Source organism: Bemisia tabaci, chromosome 2 (assembly GCF_918797505.1).
Source record: "Bemisia tabaci chromosome 2, PGI_BMITA_v3".
Lineage (NCBI taxonomy): Eukaryota > Metazoa > Arthropoda > Insecta > Hemiptera > Aleyrodidae > Bemisia > Bemisia tabaci.
Window position 1 is genome coordinate 26354151 of NC_092794.1, and position 21700 is coordinate 26375850.

At 37.8% G+C, this 21700-nt stretch overlaps 2 protein-coding genes across 2 annotated transcripts in view; one reads left to right on the top strand and one right to left on the bottom strand.

The window, feature by feature from the left end:
• Positions 1 to 456: 456 nt before the first annotated feature.
• Positions 457 to 21700, bottom strand: part of LOC109032474 (oxysterol-binding protein-related protein 2) — a 31747-nt gene continuing 10503 nt past the window's right edge. Inside the window, exons 5-13 of the mRNA XM_019044626.2 lie at positions 11618 to 11776; positions 10676 to 10788; positions 9706 to 9793; positions 9028 to 9132; positions 8731 to 8863; positions 8102 to 8227; positions 7019 to 7101; positions 4850 to 4984; positions 457 to 2708 (exon numbers count right to left, since the gene is read on the bottom strand). Of these exons, the coding sequence (XP_018900171.2) occupies positions 2609 to 2708; positions 4850 to 4984; positions 7019 to 7101; positions 8102 to 8227; positions 8731 to 8863; positions 9028 to 9132; positions 9706 to 9793; positions 10676 to 10788; positions 11618 to 11776 (1042 nt within the window). The 3' untranslated portion in view covers positions 457 to 2608. The remainder of the gene's footprint in view (positions 2709 to 4849; positions 4985 to 7018; positions 7102 to 8101; positions 8228 to 8730; positions 8864 to 9027; positions 9133 to 9705; positions 9794 to 10675; positions 10789 to 11617; positions 11777 to 21700) is intronic.
• LOC109032476 (uncharacterized) lies at positions 12605 to 21654 on the top strand. Its single transcript, XM_019044628.2, has 9 exons — positions 12605 to 12756; positions 13773 to 13964; positions 15068 to 15218; positions 15797 to 16005; positions 16568 to 16714; positions 17638 to 17873; positions 18387 to 18578; positions 19507 to 19672; positions 21404 to 21654. The coding sequence occupies exons 2-9, from the start codon at positions 13800 to 13802 to the stop codon at positions 21470 to 21472; spliced, it is 1335 nt and encodes a 444-aa protein (XP_018900173.2). The 5' UTR covers positions 12605 to 12756; positions 13773 to 13799; the 3' UTR covers positions 21473 to 21654.

A 21700-nucleotide genomic window follows, 5' to 3' on the forward strand; every position in this document is an offset into this window, starting at 1 on the left:
GTACAGTATCAATATTGTTCAAAATGATACAACACTTTCATACATCCTGTGTACATCAATATAACTATAACAATAGCCGCGCATGTTTTCGTTTATTTCCCCAAATACTTATTTGGCACCAACACCATAGAAAGCGAGCAAACTCTCAGACAGAGCCGCTTTCCATCTTTCCGCTCGATCGTACGAAGCTTGAAATCATATAGCGCCTTCAAACAATGTAGATGCTTTGCAGCACGACACCTACGCTCAAATAGTTGCATCGTCGCTTGTATTCGTCATACCACTCTTCACATGTTATATGCCTTGCTGAGGAAATGCACCATATCTGCGTTCGGACATTGCCGCACACCCTCCAATAAAATATTTATTTTTAAAAGTGAAAAGAAAGGACGAATGGAGTAAAACTTAAGGGATATGGGTGGCAGGTATGATAATTCCAAATTAAAAATACACCAATAATTTCAATTAAGTTTTATTATTCAGACAAGTTTTAAATGCAAGACAGGAAATTTGCAAAGTCAGCCGAAGTGATTGTTCCGGACCCAAAAAAAAGTAGACTTGTCCCTTTCCATATCTTGGAGATTACAAAATATTTTCCAAACTTGTTCTCCTATCGTTAAAGGGATTCGAAGAAGCGACAATTAAAGCATATCGGTGGATAAAAATGGAAATGATCCATTGCTTGAAGTCTTTTTTGACTTTCACAATGACTTTCAAGCTAGCCTTCGGCAATTCTTGACAATTAGAAGGTTCGTGCATTGATGTTACAGTATCGTTTAACGCACATTCCGTGTTACCCACATCTCAGGCAAAACTCGAGCGAATACAAAGAGTACATACAAAAAATCTGCACTTCGTGAACTTTCAAATGTCTTATCAGCTGGACTAAAATCTGTATTTGAAACCTCTTCTTGAAACTAAGCATCAAGATGGCAGCTAATTTTTAATATTTTAAGTAGGGAAACAATATCGGGGTGACATTTAAAAAAGGAAGGGTTGAAATTAGGGTTGATGACTCTAGGATGAATTGGAATCAGGTTTACTGTGCTATTGATAGTGCCATAGATTGCACGGCGATTGCGGTAGATGCAGTAGATTGTGCCAGCTTCGCTAGTCCTAGAATCGTGTTTTCGTGGTTGAATCTTAGAGACCAGCAACATTTAGTGACATCTCTTCAAAATACAAGTCTCTACAGACACCCTGCCAGAAATGACTTTTTAAAACCGGCGTCTTTAAATTAATCTTCTACTAAAACTTGAGAATCAGTGGACCGTCACATCACGCAATTTTAGCCACTAATTACATTGGTAGATGACGTCATCCACCAATTTTAATAGTGAATGAAGAGACTTGGGGTTTGGGTACATTTTCTTGTTCTTATTTGGTAATCTATAAGATTTGCCTACTAAATCTTGATTTTGTAACGCGCAACTGGACTACATTTTGCATGCTCCTATTCTTGGCTCATTTTAGAAACAACGCGTGTACCATAAATTTCCCTACACAGATAGGTGTTTCCGACGATGAGCCAGAAATATTAGTGCCCTATTGCGAAATTTAGTCCAACTGTCACTTGACATCGGACCAATCAGACAAACAGGAATTCCATTGCTTTCCCACCCTGCGGTCAGTCCGCCCGTATATGTTAAATTTCTACTTAGTTGAGAATTATAAATTTATGTGCTACGCTCTAGAATGAAATATCTTATCGTAGAAAAATAATAACTGATTGAGGGAAGGAGAACTACATACTGGAGAAATTTTCTCGGTGACTTACATTAGTGACTCGAAAAATTAGATACTCGATTCTAATATCCACACAGGATCCAGCGCGCTTAAGCTCCATATTAAATGCATTCTTGTTACTTAAATGGCATACACTGAAGAATTGGTTAAAAACTTTCTTTCAATTTGAAAAAACGATTGTTTTTGATTCGCAGAATTTTTTTAGGTCAAAAATGTTTTTGGCTAAAGAGAACATTATTGAAGTCCAATAAAAATTTGTTTTACCTAATGAAAATTCTTTTGGAGTAAAGAAAATTTTTTTTAGTTCAAATTCATTTTTTCTTACTAAAAGAAAATCGTCACGATGATTTGTAGTCACTTTTCGAATTTTGAAACCAAAAAAAAAAACCTTAAATTTAACTCACCCAAAAAATTGAGCCTTCAAGTTTCCTTTAAATCAAGCACAATGAGAAGGAAAAAAGAAAAAAAGGAGTAGTAACCATTTCGTTCAGTGTGGTTGCCAGATTGTGCTAAAAACAGTACTTTACCGCATGTAACTCAATGTAAAGTACGCACATTTTATCACACGACCTGGCAACAGCAGCGTGACGTGTTTTGCGATGAATCGATTGCTCTGCCATTTTAACTTGTGAAAAAGGATCGATTTTCAGAGTGTTCGCAACGGACACCTTAAAAATCGATTTTTTTCTATAGCTTCAAATGAGATAGTATCGATAGTCGTAATTCATGCCTCGCCACTGCCTGGCAACATTATCGAATGGCCAGCAATAGTGACTCACTAAGGTCTGAATTGAAGATTGCAGGGCTCAGATCTGAGCGGAAGTCCAAGATTCAAGATTTTCAACTACCCTTAAAAGCTATCCTAGAAGATGTCAATGTCTGTGAAGTCGCGCTCCCAGTATTTCCCGTTGAACATCCAATCCTCTTGGTTCGTGTATTTGTTCATCTGTTTTTCGAACCATCTGGAATCAATGGAAAATGAAATTAATTAATTATATTTGACAACTACGCGCCGGGCATTGATTTGGACTGCATTTTGCAATTTGGAATTATAAGTTCTGGCCCTTCTGGAAAAACGCTTATAGGCATAGGGAAACTAAGGGCACATACGTTGTTTTTAAACCGGGCTAGAACTATGGTCCAAATTGCAAAATTAGTCATTTTATCACATACATGGACTGCTTTGCAATTTGACTATAATTGGCTCATCTGAAAAAACACTTGTGCATAGGGAAACTAATGACAAGTACGTTGTTTTTAAACTGGCCCGGAATTTGTAGTTCCAAATTGCAAAATGTAGTCCATATGATCTCCTTGATTTATGGTCGCCTAAAAGTATACTCTCATTTCTACCGGGTTATAGGACATTTCGTCAACGATTTTTTGTCCGCGCACCTGTTTTTTCCAGTAATTTTTCCATGCGTTTTTTCGGCACGGGAGTTTAATACGTTCAATTTCGTATAATACTGTGCAACACCTCTGTTGTGAAATAGTTGCCTCAGGCGCCGCCGCACGGCGGCCAGCGCGAAACGCGCATTGGCGCCTACAAACCTAAGTGGATACTTCAAGCATTGCGCAATGCGTGAAGTATCCACTTAGGTTTGTAGGCGCCAGTGAGCCTCTCGCGCTGGCAGCACGCCGCTCCGCTCTGTTCGGCTTTAATATTTATACTCGCATAGTCAGCGTTTTTTAACCCATGATTTTGAAATGTTAGCACACTTTGCATTGATTATTCTCTTTTAAATTGATGGTAAAAAAATATGTATCAATTTATCAAAGGAGAATAATAATATAATGTGTGTTTTTTAAATATTGGTGGTTCCGTGTCAAATTTAATGATTTCCAAAGCACTTTAATTTTTTCTTTTACATTTTGTGCTTTTATTGTGCTGCAGCGAGGTGTACGCGCAACGAAACGCTCAAAATTTGACGTATTTGACTCTAAAAGATCGATGTACAAATGGGTTAAAACTAAAGATTGCGTGCTTCTTGGTTTTTTTTCCTCTTTTATTCATTTTTGCAGTTTCTGTCGGCACAACCGCGGTTCATTGAGATTAATGTCGCTTGGAAAAGGTTTTACAAATATTTGTCACGTTTTAAAAATATAAATGTTTTCAAAATAAAGTAATAATTTCGTAAAGAAAAAAAAAAAAAAAAAAAAATAAGTACCTATACATATATCAGGTATATTGAATAAAACCAAATATTCACCAATGACAATTTAAAAAGATGACTCAAAAGGAGAAAGTAATAGCATTTCATTTAGAAAATGAGCAACCATAACAACACTTCCTTCTCTCTCAATTTCTCATTTCCATATTGTCAGTATAATTTCACATACCGACTAAAATATAACGCTTGGACCAAGTCACTGTTGCTTATTTTACGTGTGGGCGTAAACTACAGGACAAAAAAGGTGCGCGGACAAAAAATCGTTGACAAAATGTCCTGAAACATTGTCCTGAAACCACTACCATGCTAAGGAAGAACGCCGTATAAACATTCAAGAGTTGCCAAATTGCCCCATGTGTTTTTGAGAACGATAACGTATTTTTCCTTGAAATTTTTAGATATTGTATACAAAATTGTGAAGAAAATTGTCTGAAAAAATTCAGGATTTTCACAGTAAATTAAGGTTTCATTGAAGGAAATGTTGCAATGTCTGAAGGTTAATACAGCGTTCTTCCTTACCATGGCAGATTTGAACTCATGTTGACATTTTTACACTTGAAGTGGAATTGAGGCAGTTTAGTAGGTACTTAGTCAACTTATTTTTGGGTTCATATTATACCTGGCAGCCTCACACAGACCAATTTTGATCGATTTAACTCCAATTCGAAATCACTAGCTAGGTGACTATCTATAACCAAACCAATGTCCGTGCATGACCTGACCATTAATATAAATCCTTTGACACCTTGATGACACTCGTGATGACGTGTTCTGAACTACACGACTCAACTAGGTCAATCACCAGAATGTTTGTCACGAAAAAGTTATGATCATGTATACTGTTGCTGTAACTAATGATACAAAAAATAAAAAGTTACTTTTGGTACTAGTGATTATTATTCTATACGTTCCTCAATGATACGTCTACTTACTTCGGTGTCCATTCCTGTCCTTTTTTTGATTTTCTAGTTTTTTTGGCCTCCCGTTGTTTCTCTTCTAGCCGATGTTTCTCGGCTGCTGCGCCATCGAGATCACCTTTCTCTAGTTTCCGTATATCAGGTCTTAACCTGTCAAAACAATGAACACACCCGTGAACATTTTGACTACATTTTGCAATTTGGACCCATAGATTCTAGCCCGGTTTAAAAACAACGTATGTGCCATTAGTTTCCCTATGCACATAAGTGTTTTTCCAGAAGAGCCAGAATTTATAATCACAAATTGCAAAATGCAGTCCAAAATTAAACATTAAATGACCACATACCTAGTTAGGCGTTGTGTTGAATGCATGAAAACAATAGATTATATTGTGCGGAGTTAATCGTATGCAATTCTAGATCTCCATAAAAATATGTTCCGACTATCGGGGGGGAGGGGGGGGGGGGGTGTGTCCATCAAACTTGAAAAACCGCTAACCTGCAAGGAAACTAGAATTCTGAGCTCGGAACGGAACCCACTAGGTATCCGAGTGAATCATTTCACTTTCGTTCGTACTAAAAAGGTAAAACGTTCCATATTGTGTGTATTCCGTATGTGTTTTGATTCAATAACTTTGACATTTTATGCCCCGTCCTTTCGACCCCGCTTTATGAAGGGCATGGCCGGATTTACCTACTTCCCGCCCATGGGCCGCCTGTATTTTGCCGCCGTCTTCATTTTGAAACATCAATAAAAACCATCAAGTGAACGTGCCGGAGGGAGAAGGGTGCATAAGACGGGTCCACTCGTGTTGGACATATTTTTTGCGTAAGCCCTGTCAACACCAGTGGCGTAACGGACTTCCGCTGGGCCCCCCCGCAAAATTTTTTCTAGGGGCCCCCCATGTCGAAAAAATTCCAAAATTATCCCCCCCTTCTCCGTCCCTCACCCCTTCTCGTTTTTTCTCTTATGGTCTAGGCCCGCAGCACGAAAATTCTTGAGAAAATCAGCCTTAACCACCAAAAAATCAAAATGGCAGTAGCTTATATCTTTTTACCTCTAGGTACGGTATGTGCAGGATTTAGCCTACTTTTACGTTATGTTCTGAGATGGAATTTGATTCACTTACATGTTTGCGCAAATAAATAAATTTAAAAAAAAAACAAAAAAAATAAAATAAAAAAAATAAAAACGTAAAAGTACCTGATTAAAGGGAGCCCCTAAAGGATCAAGGATCTAAAGGAAGGCGGGTGCTCAGCCGAGGCCCAAGAATCAAAGGGCCCCTAAGGCTTTTAGATTCTTGAGCCTCCTAAAACCCGAAATACGAAAAGTGACGAAAGAAGAGAAAATTATTTAGGAATCATTGAGTCCAGCAAACGAAAAGTTAGTAACAGTCCTAGAGGAGTGTGAAAAACCCCGAGTTAACAATAAAATTCAGATGAAGCCCCATCTCGGTAAGAAAAGGCCCAAAGTTTGAAACCAAAGCTGAGCATCAAAGAGAGAGATAGAGAAAAAAAAATCCCGGCGGCCGAGGGCCCCCTAGGCGCCTGGGCCCCCCTGCATAGCAGGGTCTGCGGGGGCACCCGTTATGCCACTGGTCAACACTACTAGCAAAAGTTCACGGAACTTCGCGCGAAAGTTCAGTTCCGTAAACCTATCTCTGTGGGGACAAGGCCTTTCATTTGTAAGAAATGAACTAAAAAATTAAGAAAGAACAAACATAAATGTGGTTTAGTAATTATAACTTCCGCCGCCGAGCCGCGCTGACCACACTGTGTTTGGCGCAATGCGTGAAGTATTCATGTAGTCTTGTAGGCACTGTGCGTTTCACGCCGCGCCGACCGCTGTTGACCGTACAGTGTTTGACGCAATGCGTGAAGTATTCATGCAGTCTCGTACGCGCTAATATGTGTTACATGCCGACCGCCGCGTCGAGGGCTTCTCATTTTCATCTCAAGTCCTTGACATCATTTCTCTTTGCACCGCGCCACTCCAGGCAAAATTACGTGTTTGGTTTCTCTCTTAACTCAACTAATTAAAGGTGCGCAGTCTTTTGTATCACCGAAATACGACAAAATTTTTTTGCCCTTAATTCCAAAAATAGGCTGGTTCGGTCATTTTTGACTCGATCCAGTTGAAAAAGAAAGTGAACAATTCGTGACATAGAAGTAAACGTAACCAACCTGCTATCAGTTGGGCAGAGTTTTCCTTCCATACTGGGTTCTATTTCATTCAGTGACATCGTGAATGCGGTAAACTGATAGAACTGCAACAAGAATGCAAGCAACTTATAATGAGAGCAGTCGTTATAATCATCACGGTGCCAGGCTGAAACCTACGGTAAGTGTTCATATCATCCCGTTCTTTTGTGATAAAGAACATAAAAAGTGCCCTCTAAAAAAAATTGGTACACGCACATCTTGCATGTTTCACGCGCTGAATTTAGCAGCTGAATTTGGAAGTCAACAGCCATCGCCCAACGGCTGAAATTTAGCAAATTCGAGTTATTTTCATCCAGATGTGTATCAAATCTACTCGAATAGTTTAGGAAAATTCAACATTAGACCGATGGTTGCTGAAAATTCAGGCATCGGGCCGATGACTTCCACATTCAAGCCACATTCAGCTCCCACATTCAGCGTGTGATTGTGGCATTAAACAGAGTAAAATCAGGAAAAATCTGCTTTAAAATGATTGAAAATCAAAACATTTGGAGTGTATTTGACTGCGAACCTCTCCAAAAAAATGACTTTGCACCCTATGCTAACTTGGAGCGGCAAGCATTGCGAGTTCACGCCTAGCGCCATCGCGCCTTCAATTTTGTAAATGCAACATGGACATCCATCAAGCACGAATAGTTGTATCTCTGCGCCGTCATCGACGCGGGCCCTTTCCCTTGCTCTATTTCCATTCCGTGCTGTGCTGCGGCCCGATTTTTGAAACTATGTCGGCCCGACACGACAAGACATATCCCTATCTTAACCATGCAATATATCGCAATTCGATGTCTTATCGGGCTGCTTTAAAATTGCAATAATTAAAATTGGCCCGCTAGTACTGTTCCCATTTGCTTTATTTGTACTGGTGCTTCATGGGTTCTCAAATCTCTCTCGGCCACAATGGAAACCATCTGGTGCCTATTGGGAGGAAGCATCTTTAAAGACAGGCTATGAATACGATCTTCAGACATTATTTGCCACTCTGTGAGAGGACTTCATCTATCTATGAAATATTTTTTCAGTCCAGAGTCATGCCAAGCTTATTACCTCCGATGTTCTCTCCGGTCGAGGGTTTGCCTCCCACAGCGTTACTGAATTTGGAATGTCTATTGAAAATGTTGAGTCGCTTTTTGGAACATCTTCTGGTCCATCGGAGCTATCTTCATCATCAGGCTGTAAAATAAACATAGGTACATTACAAAAACTATAAATAAATGTGTAAAAAATACAATGATATGAGAACAAAATAATAGAAAAAAATTAAATTAAACATAAATGAAAATGTGAACGAACGAGTCGTTAAGTCATGGTGGAACTACAGAACGTAGGCATTTCGATTGAAGTGTATTCGACTTTCTGAATTTAGTTTCTTAGTCTCTTTATTTTTTCAGAAGTCGATCATGGAATATTTTTACATGACATTTTAAAAGAATAGAATTAGGTTGACGGGGTGAAGAAAAATCACAAAAAATTCCGTGCAATAACGAGAATCGGCCAATTTTCTTATATACTAGATACGATGGAAAATCTGCAACACCGTAAACTGAGGTACGCGTATTTCTAGTTTTACCATCAATTTATATTTTGCATGATATTAGTGTATTAAAATATATTTATTAGGATTTAAAAAAAATGCACATTTGTATGATATTAAATGAGAGAAAATTCGGGCATACCTCATTTGCGGAGATTGACATGGATTTAAAAAGAGACTGTCCCATTTTTAGACTATTTAATTTGGCTAAAACTTTTTTTGGTGTTTGAGCAGGGCTCTCTGATCCAACTGAGTTGTATTTGCTATCCGATGACCTGCAAAAAAAAAGAATAAGGTCTCAAACATCTTTCCTTAGATTGAGCTGAGTGAATATGCCTCAATACATAGAATAAAATAAATTACAGGTTTCAAAAAAGCAAGTAGTATCCACTCTAGTTTTGAGAATGAAGAAAAAATTGAAAAATTTGTTGATCCTTACCTAAATTTGTTGGGGTTTTCTTTCGCATAGTCCTCAAATGAAGAGTAATCTGTGCACCTGATGAACTCTGTCCATTTGCCGTATATGAAGGTTTGTTTGACATTGCTGTAAATGAGATGAAATAGGCATGAGCATTATATACACAATTTGAAATAGTTCTCTCAAAAGATAAAAGATGGCCACTTTTGTAGCTGTAATAAGTAACTTTCCAAACAACAAAAAAAAGAAGAAGAAGAAGAAAATAGGGATATTATGGACTATTAAAGGAGTTCTGATAATTAAATTCAAGGATCTCTCAAGAACTTCGGAGAACATTTACAAGTACTTTCAAGAATGTGCAAGACTACCTCAAAGAACAGGTTTCAGCTCCTTCTTTGAGGCTGGCTTCAACCTAAAGATTTTTTTTTTTTTTTTTTTTTTTAAATTTAGGGGTAATTTTACAAAAATCCTCCGGCACTGTCATACCATTTGTGACGGTTGTCGCTTCATTGACTTTCTGATACCTGCTTAGAGTATCCGCTTAGGAGAAGCTGGACACACTAACGGTACTCAAACAAAAATTTAATTCGCTCAAACCTAGTCCATAGCATCATTTACTGAGATATACTTTCCATCCTCACGTAGTTCAATATATGTACAAAGTACAATAGAAAGAAGGAGGAAGAAATAAAAACATACTCTTTGTCCTGGATGAATCCTTCAACACGATGAATATCTTTGGACGCTCCACCAGTGGAGGGTTTGAAAGTCAATGTGGATGTGTGACCTAAGAAAATAAAATTCATTGCATTGACAATTTGATACCTGTGAAATATCCTGTGAAATATCCTGTGAAATAAATTTATTTTTTTCTGATTTAAGAATCTATAATTTCATAATGTATTTATTAAATTTGTGCGTTTTGTTCGAGTCGCTAAATTTTCCTCGTCGCAAGTAAGCGTTATTTACCATACTTCTTCTCTACGGTCAGCCCCGGTGCCCCAAAAACCTCTAGATAGGAGCACTGGCAACCTCTCCGACGTGAACCGACGTAAGACACAGGTTAACAAATGGCAAATGGTAACAATGGTTGCCTGGGGCTGGTTCAGTAGGGACGGAGGGGGGATGGGATTTAAAGCGTGGGATTAGCCCTTGTGGGCTATTTGAAGTAGTGAAAAAAAAAAAAAAAAAAAAAAAAAAAAAAAAAAAACAAGAAATTTCAAATGGTCGCGAAAATACGATGTTTTCCATTAGGTGAACGATTTCTATGTTTCCATTGAATACGTAACCAACCCTGATTATTTGCCTTATTTGAAATCTTATTCCTTATTAAGACGGTTTTGTGGAGGCCCATAAGATACATGTGGGACCCCATGGAGAGCCATGGGGATCTCACATCCTCAGTCATGACGATTTTATGGGAACTCATGGGGAATGTCATGGAGACGCCCTGGAACCTATAGGTTCCAATGGGGCGAATGAAGAGACTAACAGAAACCCATGTGGCAGCCAGAGTGACCTCTAAAGGGACCCTCAGAGTTCTCAAGTGGTTCCCTCGGTGTTCCTATATATGGGAACCCGTGCAATGCTTCCATGGGACCGTTTTGACAGAATGGGCAATAGCTGAGCTACTAAAATCTGTAAGAGAGGAGGATTATTAATTTCTCACCAGTTTTATGATTCCTAATTTCCATTGTTCCATATTGTTCAATCCATAATTTCCCAACAATTAAATTGTGCACACAGCAGTTAACATTGGACCATGTGTAAGCCTCGCCCCATCTAGAAAATACCAGGAAAAAGAATTAAATAACAGTCTCGTCAGGTGCAAAATAATTCACAAAAATCATACTTCTATAATGTAAAATCATAAAAGTACCGCATAACGTATAAAGCACAAGGGGAGGGGAGGTTGGACCGCGAAGCGTTCAGGGGGCGCACCGCTGAAACTAAAATCAGCAAAATCCCGCAACAACAGCGAATTTTTGGAATAAAAATCGCAAAAACATATTCTGGTAAAAAATGAAATCGTTTGAGTCAATTTTGCAACCCGAGGAATGGAATGGCGTCCATTCGTCCAGGAAAAGACTAACTGTAGTGAACTATACTGCCGTGCTAAGGAAAAACACCGTATGAACCTCCAGGTGTTGCCAAGTTTCCTTCGATAACACGAATATCCCGGTGAACTTATGAATATTTTCTTTCCAATTTTTCAGATACTTTTGCTCACAATTTCAACTGAGTAAAGTTCCTGAAAATTTCAAGGAAAAATATACGTAACTTTCCTAAAAAATGGACATTTTATCGAAGAAAATTTGGCAACTCTCGAATGTTCATACGGCGTTCTTCCTTAGCACGGCAGTGTTTGAAGTTTCGAAACCACATGGATCCTTAAGCTGACTTTTTGATGCTTAAAAAATGGGATTTGGAAGCGAATTTTTACCAGAATAAGGATCAAAACTCATTTAACTTGAAATTATTAATTACTCAATTTTTTAAAAAACTGCACTTATGCGCCTTGTCCTCCAAGTCCCCCAAATCTGGTTAACGCAATTTTGCGTAATCAATTTGAAGCATCATAATAATCTTTTATTTACATTTACTTTATTACCTGGTTAGCTCGACCGTCACAGTCCCTTTTGGCTGAATCTCAACACTCTTCCCCCAAAACTTGAGTTTGGGATAAATGGATCCGTAGAAAATGAAGTGCTCGCTCTCGGCATGAAACGCTGAAACCGGGGGATGATGACTAACTTGCTCACAAACAACCCTGGAACAAAGAGAAATTTGGAACAAATAAGTGATGGGTTCTTTAATTTCAACTTGGAGTTTCAATTTTAAAATTTGTTCATCTCCTCTAGCATCTGCCGAGGGGATGGATCGTGCTCGATAGTGGTTCAATGTATCGTTTGGTTCAAAACAATAGAACATAACCTCATACAAAAATTGTAGGATTTAAGTTAGAAAAGCTGAAAAAGAGAAAATTCCTAACAATTTCACTTTTCAATGCCATGTGGTACTCTTAAGAATCCAAAACCTATCACAAAAGCCCCGTTCCCACAGATTACTCAATTGGCTGTTGCGACTATGTTTACATGTTGAGCCAATCGATATCGATACAATCTCACCTGTTTGATTCATCGTATTCGATCCTGAACATCCCATTAAGGGAGAGAACGGACGCCGAACACGCTGTTTATCGATCCTTTGCTATAGGTTTCAATGACAGATTTATCGATGTATGGCAAAGCACGCCGCGCTACTGATTCCTATGCGATTTGGCACCGGTCGCACTTCGCGTGTTTGACCGCAAGTTTAAAAGTGGCGGGTGATTTTTGTAATTCGCGGTGTTAATTCTGGCGGGAAAAGCAAACTTGCCTCTAATTGGCTAAAAATTCCCGCCTTTCACTGCAATTGGTTGATTGAACAATGCTAAACGTGACGTAGTCCACTACTAATCCTACGATTTTCCTCCATCTGATTGGTCCATTTCACTGACGTAATAAGATGGCTACTCAAAAAATAAAGTTGACAACCTGTTTGTTTCGCTATGAAGCCGAATTCAAATTCAAACAATAACAAATAGTTTCAATTTAGTTTCAGTTCATTCAGTTGGTTTCTACTTCAGCAAATAATTTTATCTTTCAGTTCTGTATGTTCTGTAAGTGAAAAAAAAGGTTGCTCTTATGTAATTTTCGTCCGTTTAATTATCCAGTGTCTTCGAATATCTTCGCATCAGGTTAAAATTAGGTAATATATTCCGTTGCCGCTACCTGCATGTTCTTGTTTGGATTTTCTCCTTGGCATATTATTCATAATATTATTCCTTGGCCTCGCGCTGTTTCTTCTTGCCTGACAAAAGAATTCTGGAAACCCTCAAGTCTGGTGTGTGGCCGCCTTGTCAGATTATCAGTTCTCTGTAGCCACTGAGACAAGTATCGACGGTGAAACTACCAGACCACGTAACTCGGTTTGCGACGTTGTAGACTTCCTGTCATCCTTTATTTTTTAATGGGAAACTATTAAATGTACATTCTTGAAAACCTTCATGATTTTTCTTCTCTGCTCATAAAGAAATCAGCAAAAATTTCAAGGAATGATTTTTATTCGATCTGTTTTAAAAAAATAAAATAGGAGGGGAGATTTTTAAACATCGCAAATGAGATATGTGGTCTGGTTGTTTCACCATCGGAATGTTTTCACCAAGCGATCCACCATTAGAACAAGATAGATCTGTGACCCACCATTTGAAGATGCAATTTTTATGCATATCTAGAGGAAAGTTCTCAGTCTGTAGCGACCATTTTCCTGCAAGATGGGATCACCTGTCTAATACATCCCAGGGATCCAATCAGCTCTCACTTTTTTCCCATCACAAACATATTACATAGCGTTAACTCACATGAAAGTGGTCTGTGCTGAAACGAAGTAACATCTTCATTTAAGAAATTAGGTTTATATCTACGTGCGAGTTCTCTCTTTTAAATCTGGCTTGAATTAGAGCACCCCTAATCAAAACTGTTCACAAACTAAAGTATTTGGCAGGGACTTAATTTTGTTTCCATTTGATGTGATGTTCGATACAACCTCTTGAGCGTGGCGAGCTTTAATAATAGAAAATAAAACCTTCGGCGGGAATTTGCAGAGGACATGACATCAGATAATGTCAAATTTAATGTTTAATGTGTGACTTCCTTTGGAGGAAAGTAACTTTAATCTGTTTATGTTGGTAAGTTATTAATGAAAGAACTTGAATGTCCTTCCAGTGATTCAGTTCCTCACTCCTATCAAAAATGACAGCAATGGACGAGAAAACCTTACTGGCCACAATTCAGGATTTTTTCCCGGAGTTGCGCATCATGCCTCAGGACCTGAAGAATCCCAATCCTGAATTCGTCATCAAGTTTTACAATCGAGTTCTCATGGAAATGGAGGTTGATCTCACAAATCTACAAGCGGTCTGTATCCCAATTCCTTTTTTTCACAAAATTACTTCCATTATTACAACATTGGCTCACAATTCAATGCGACCTGAAGTTCCTCCATCTCTCCATCTGGGACCATTAACATATCGATAGGGTAAGTCGGCAATCACATATCTCATTTGCGGTGCCTGAAAATCTCCGCATCTATGTTATTTTTTAAAGGAGAACAAATTAACATCATGTCTTTAAGTTTATGTAGAATTGTCTTGACACAGAGAAGAAAAATCATGGTAGTTTTGAAGAATTGCTGTTGAGTGGTTTCCGTTCAAAAAATAAAGTATGAAAGGAAGCCTGCAACGTCACAAACCAAGTTATGTGATTGCCAACTTACACCTTCGATGTGCAGCAAAAATAAATTTTGGTTGTGTCTAGAAAAATGACATACTAAATTTTCAAACACCAGTGCTGAAAGTATACAAATTCTAGGTTGTGTCTTTTCTTCCTATAAAGGAACAATCTTAAGTAGTTTAAAAATTTGCTCTCAATAGATCAATTCATAAAGAGTATCTCATAGTTTGGCTGTTAAGTATGTTAGTCCTGAAAATATGACGGTATATTTACGCTTCCAAGACCATTTTATTATCCCATTTGTTCTTCAAAATGTTGGATTGGATAGTTAATTCTCATCACATTCAAAAATTTGCACGGAGTTCACCTACATAATCATAGCAAGGAAATTAATGGTCCCCTGTAAATGTCTGCATGTACCCACAAATCCCTTAGACCATGCTCTCCATGTTGTGCCATTACGGAAAGAAAGTCGCAAATTATTTACCCAGCTTGGTTATAAAAAATATCTTCTACTTCTAATTGATGAAAGAGCTTCATAACTGTTCCTAAGTGTAGAGATTTACCTCCAGAAATCTCTTTTGGTGACCGTGCAAATGGACTCAATAAAGGAAACTAATGTTAAATTAAGCAATATTAATTTTAAAAAAAGTACTTTTCCAGTAACAGATAATAAAGAACGATCTAAATTGCAACCTTTTGGGTGTTTTAACTCTAAGATTCACTTTTCAAATTATTGTGTATCTCCGAAAGTGGGCTCACTTACTGATTTATTTTCTCCTTTTCAGGCTCAACCCAATCAAATGGAAAAAATTTCCAATTTGGAAATGTATCAAGATATCATACCATCCTTGAATTTGAGCAAAGGAATTCAGTATATATTCTCACAGATAGGGCTCGGCCGATTGAAGTTCGGACTCTCAGATCTGCTAGCTCCTAGTGAGTACTAAGTTTTTAATTTCACAATACTGAAATGACAAGTATTGATCAGAAAGGAGTTAAGTAGCTTTTCTTATAGATCTGAGGCACCATTCATTTTGAGTAAAGCTTTTCTCAGCTCTTTTTTGGTATTTAAGTTTAAAGCTTGCTAAGTTTTAAGATTCCATCTAATATTTCATCTTAACAGAAGATTTTCTAAATATTATAAAATCATCTCTAATCCTCTTCAACTGTGGAAGAGGCATTCACTAAAGTTCATCTAATTTCATACTGCTATGATCAACTTTTTCTATCAGTATATTAGCATTGGAAGTAAATACAAGGATTAAGGTGCTGGATCTTCCGTTTTACACTAAAGCTCTGTCCATGGAGCAGTACATCATGCTCAAAGTGACGGAGCACGTGCAAATTGATGTGACTCACCTAATTTTACTGTAACAGGTATCCTAGTAATATCAGAATTATCAGGAAGTTTTCAGCTTTATTTTTGTTTTAAGAGATTCAAAATTGTTTGAAGAATAATGAAAAGGATTGTTTGTATACAGGGTAACTTAGTGCTTTTTTTTCTGATTTTTCAGCTCCCAAGCGAAACATGATGCTCATGTCAAACCTCATGAATTTTGTCTTGTTCTGCGATACTCGGGCAGCAGAATTTGACCCTAAATTCAAAGAATATACTTCATTCAAAGTCAAATTCCAAGAACTAGTGAAGCAACGAGATGAATTAAAGAGAAAAATCAACCAACAAGCCACGGAAAGAGTTCATAGAAATCAAGTTAAAGAAGAGGTAAATTATAAGCTTTCCATATCCAAGCATTCTATTACAATCAACTAATTTTTCAATGAATGATACAAATTATTGTTGCTGTAAATCTGTATACTTATGTGGTTGAAAATTCAATGAGAGAGAAAGTATCCAATCAGCTATCAGTAAACCTCCAGAACTTTAACAGGAGCAAGCAGTCAATGTACCTAAAAGATTCATTTGGGCAGCCTTAATGAAAGTGAAACCTTTATTAAATTTTCAAAAACTGCTGCCAAATCAAATATTAGTAGATTAAAACCTCATTTCTCATGAAATTGGCAAAAGTAGTCTGGGAATTTTATCTGTCAATTTCTGTTGTGCACTCTATGAATTGATGTGCCTTAGTTTTTATTCCTTAGAATTTTGTCACTAGCAATTCATTTAGGTATCAAGTGTGAACAAAATCTATAGATGCAGCATTAATTTTCCCAAGTGATGCTAGTTGAGCCTGATGGTGCTGCTTCATATGTAATGGAAGCAGATGGTAACTTTCTTAGCTAAGCCTGTGTCAACTGGCGACTAATAAATAAATTTTCTTATCCAGCTTCTGGCTCAAAAAGATGCACTCGAAACAGCACTTCAAGAAATGACAGCAGAGTACGAAGAATCGAAAGCTCATCAGAAGCAAATAAAGATGCAATTGAAAACTGAGGAGCAAGGATTAGAAAAAGCAACCTATCAAGTCAAAAATGTGAGTATTGTTCTATTTTATCTGAAAAATTATATGAAAAAGGAAGGAAACCATGTTTTGAGAGGACCTGGGGTGTCCCAGACCAGTCCCTTGACTCAAATTAACTATCTTTAAAACTTTCCCAACATGCCGGTCCTTGGGACCGATATTCTCTTGTCATTCCATGCAAAAATCATTAGTGACCATATTATTTGTGACCATTCATTGTTGAATGTTTCCATAGCACTACTAAGCTGTGAGAGAGCCTCCTATATTTCGGTGAAGCAGGAAAATATTGGGGAAGTATGCATTGTAAACACACTAAAGGTGTAACGCCAATGGCGATCTCCACTTAAAGCAGAGAGGAAAAATCTCGGAAGTTTTCAAGAAATAATGGTGAGAAGTATGCAGCGTAGAAAATTAAGTATGATTGGAAATTTGCAATGCTCCAAACTGATACAAGAATTTCTGCAGTTTCACCATTATAACACTCTTCGATGCGGTGGCGCTAATATTTCAATTTTGAATTTCCCTCAATTATGAGTTCCCACGATTTGTGAAACTTTAAAGTCAGGAAGGAATGAAACCAGATGAAAAATTGCGTACTTTAATAGAGTAAAGCAGCAATGGAAAAAATCAACTCTGTGTGGTGAAACAGGGTCTTGAACAACTCTTTTCTTTTGAAAACCTCTTATTTTCTAGTAATGTTTCAAATTATTTTTATTTCAAAGGCATTACTTCCTCTTGTCCCCTTAGCTAAGCATCCTTCACTTTGCAAGAAATGTGCCGATTTCATGCTGAAGCAAGTAGGCTTTCTCATTTTCAAAATCCCATGCTTTCCATTCTCTGAACCCTCTCTTGCAGCCCTACTATTTCTTTGAAATGTTTTTGCTCCCAAATGGTAAGTTCTTAATTAATGTCTGCTAAATTTTATATAATTTCAGCTGGAACAAGAGTTAGTGTCCCTGCGAGAGCAGATTGTTAGTTCACCGGAGGAATTCCAGGACCAATACGATAAATTGAGGGAGCAAAGAAATGAGGCTAAAGAGAAAGTAGACAACTTACTCTGCCAAATTGAACCAAAGAAAGAAACCTATGAGAAACTAAGCAGTCAAATGGAATCTCAAGAAATTCGGTTGGCCATACTGAATGAAATCGTCAGCTTGAACCAGACTCTACAGTAAGAATTTTTTTACAGTTCTGGAGAATTTTAGTCAATACAAGATAAATGGAAAAATTAGCATGCTAAATCGAACAGCTACCTTTTAATTGAATCAGCCAGTATGGAAGATTACGGTAGATATTTTACTTCTCAAATCAGCTGTCAGTATTTAACTCTGCAATTCTAATGCAGGAGAAAGACTTGGCACAGAGGAGGAAGATTGTCATGTATATTTGTCCAAAAACTCAAATTTTAAAAAAAGGCTATTTTTTGTGTGTATTTGTAGTTGTCAGAACAATCAAGGGAATATTTTCACTCCTAAATAGTCTTGTTTTATTTAGAAAGACAAAAAGTGGTTTATCACTATCTATGAACAATTTTCAATGGAACTTAATATCATCATCAGTTAAAGTCAACAACCAAAATTTCAGTAGAGCTCATATCAGATAAGTTCCACCTATTAACTTTTCTACGTTTTTTCATCAATTTCATCATCAATATTTATGCATTTGTTAACATTTTTTCCTTCAGGGGCTTAAAATCTGAAATAGGTATCTTGACCAAAGAAAAATCCTCAGCAGAAGAAGGAGCGGAAAGCGCTCACGAAAAACTCAAGAGCTATCAAGAACGATTGGATCAAAAGCAAGAGAATCTGGCTAAGCTTCAAGCACAATGGAATCAACAGCGCTGTATTTTGAATGTCAATCATGAAACCCTCCAAAAGTGAGTTTGCTCTTTCTAATTCTGTTATTTGTAGTTTTCAACATTTTGAGGGGTTTTCCCTGTCTTCTAGTTCAATTTTATTGAGGGATATTTTCTGTTTCGGCGCTGAATGTTATTGAGGGGCATTTTCTACCTATTAACCTGAGTGCAAGGATGGACACAAAGAACAAAGCCCAAAGACAAGGTCAGCATGTCCCCTACTTAAAAAAAAGAAAATGTATTCATGTAATGTTTTGCCATAAAATATTTCTTCTCACTCAAACTTCCTCAGTCGACTAAAACAAGTGAAACTCAGATGTCAAATACCTACTTTTGTGTGAAAAAGTTCAGCATGAAAAGAGATGATTCGCATAGTTTAAGTCAACTGACGATGACTGTTTTCGTTGCTGTCATGTTAAGTAATGGCTCAGTTGCACTATTCATTGAATCTTATTTTGATGGTAAAAACCCCAAATGAGAAACAAGGGAAGCGAGAAAGTAAAAATCATACAATCTTTCTGAAAGCAATATATCCACGTCCAGTATTACAGAGATATTGTTCATAGAAAATTCAGTCACTAGTATCATCCGCCACAGAAATGCATGCCTCAGTTTTATTAATGATGCACAAAGGCAATCCAGAAAAGGTGTATCACTGATCTTTAAAATCTGTGTGGAAGACACCATAGTTTACCTTATTTCTTTGGATAAAGTCATTCATAGAAGTTCTTGCACAATGATATCTCCATTCTTGTTGGACATGGTAATACGACTATTAGACAGCTCCTAATATTTGTTATTAATTCGTAGGATTCAATCATCAATACAAGACTCAGTGCAACTGACCCATTATGCTAGCAGGAGTTTGACGTTATTTATTGTTCAAATCAACAAAATTTAAAGGTCCATGTTGCTATCAAGTAATTATTTTTGACTTTCATGTTTGCAGAGAACTAGAAGACGTAGAGGAGAAGTTTGAAAAAACAGCTGCAGAAGAGAAAGATTTAAGGCAAGAAATCAATTATGCTGTAGACGGTATCAAAGAATTGGAAATTAAGTTCAATGATTGCGTTGCAACACAAACGTTGTTGAGGAGCCTATGGAAGGAAACTCAAGTAAGTAAGATAGGAAATCAGACAAGTTCTCCCAACAGAAAATCCATCACAGGTTTGCATTAAACCATCCTTGCTGTTGGGAAGTATTGATGATCAAACCATGATGCAGATCGCTGTATCAAAAACAGAAACGAACTCCTGGGCAACGGACATTGATGCTTTGCTTGCTGTCTTGCGTTGATCCCGTAAGAAATGGTTTAATCTTATGATGAGGATAAATCTCTAATTCTAGCATAGTTTTCTCTCAAGCAAAGATGAGCCGAGACCAATTAAAAACATGATAATTTACGTTTCTTTAACATAGGAATGTTTGGTATTACAGTGAAACCTCGCTAAGTCGGTTTTCATCGGGACCGAGGAAATTTACCGAGTTAAGCGGGTTACCGACTTACGCGGACTGCCACTTTTCCTGCCGCGCTTTTTCAAATTTCGCGCCCTAAATTGGACAAACGCAAACGTGCGTGTAGAGTGACTTGTAGGAGTGTTTAGGAGAGCCATTTGATCGAAGAGAATGGTACTAAAGAGTAAAATTTCATGAGATGCACTTGAAATTGCGTGTTGTAAGTGTCAGGGCATCATGAAGTCATCGGGTTAATCGTATGTTGGGGTGCCGCGGCACCCCATTGCGTATCACCCCCCGCGCACCCCACGCGGCATGCCGCGCGGTGATGCGCCGCGGCCACCCGCTATGGCGGGTCGTTGAACTGAAAATGCAACGTATCAATACTCGCTAAAATCTCCGAAAAACTCTGCGGAAGATTCCTGGGGGGAGCGGGGAAGGGCAATGCAAGATGGTAGGGGGAGAGGGGCCGGTGCCGACTTGACCTGTCAACTCATCGATGCGTGAAATTGCTTAATTATGCATGCGTGTTTTCACACGCGCGATAAGATAACACGCGGTATCAGATATCCTATTCTCTACTGTTCTCATCTTTCGTGTCGTTATCGAGTGTTTTTGATTCCTTATCTCTCTATTTCCGATGTCGTTTCTCGCACTGCGCTGCGCTTTCTCGGAGATTCGCTCACCCTTCGTGGCGTAACTTGACCCGACCCGCACCGCACCGCGCACGGAAACACTACCTACGCTTGATCACGGGTGACGATCGAAGAAAAACAGGTCGAGATGGAAAAATTTCACCGAGTTAAGCGGGTTCAGAATCTGACCAAACCGAGATACCGAGACTTATTTAGCATTGTGTTATATGGGTGATAAACGGGACCGGGCGATTCTACCGACTAAAGCGGGTTACCGGCTTATCCGGAAACCGACTTAGCGAGGTTTTACTGTATAACCCAAGTTGACACCTTGTTTTGTCTCGTAAGAATGTCAGATTTCATTACTCAACACGCAATGTGCTGCTTGAAATGTTTTGATAAACTCCACTGCAGTACTGCAGGTGCTTTGATCCCTCTCTTTAAATGTCTGTTGTACTCTGTCTCCTTAAAAATGGCATGAAAGCTCATCTTAAACCTTTAAACTTCATGAGGTTTCGTTTAATGCTGTGCGGCAGCTTAATGAGGTAACAGGTACTCAATTTTAATTGAGGCGCCCAATTAATAATAATAACAAGTATAAATATTGTATGTTAGAAGTATATAGCGAGCAAGTAACTTTGCTGTAGGTTCAAGATGTCAGCAAAAATTAGTAAGTGTCAACTTAATTATTAATTCCTCTTTTTCTTTATTATGGTAACAGTGTAATTATCATCTTATTCTTTTTGGTTTTCACAGGATAATGTCATCGAGAATTATCAGTGCAGACTTACAGATTTAGAGAAGCTAGTAAGAAAACTGACTTAGATCAAACTTTGGCCATTTTCTGCGTTCTAAAGCGGTGAGAAAAGTTATTCCGCCTCTGGTATGTTTTCAATTGATAAATATTTTAATTTAATAATATAATATATATACTGTTTCTTTTGTAATTTTCATGAAATGAGTATTTAATAAATAATGTACATAGTAAATGAAATTCCATTTTCTTCATTCGCAGTTAATTAACAATCTTAAAATCCACGCGGTTTTGAAACA

Excerpts from the sequence above, each read along its gene's own strand:
- LOC109032476 (XM_019044628.2), top strand. The coding sequence starts at position 13,800 with ATGACAGCAATGGACGAGAAAACCTTACTGGCCACAATTCAGGATTTT. Across the intron at positions 16,006-16,567 it reads GAAATCAAGTTAAAGAAGAG|CTTCTGGCTCAAAAAGATGC; the intron begins GTAAATTATAAG and ends TTTCTTATCCAG. Across the intron at positions 19,673-21,403 it reads GCCTATGGAAGGAAACTCAA|GATAATGTCATCGAGAATTA; the intron begins GTAAGTAAGATA and ends TGGTTTTCACAG.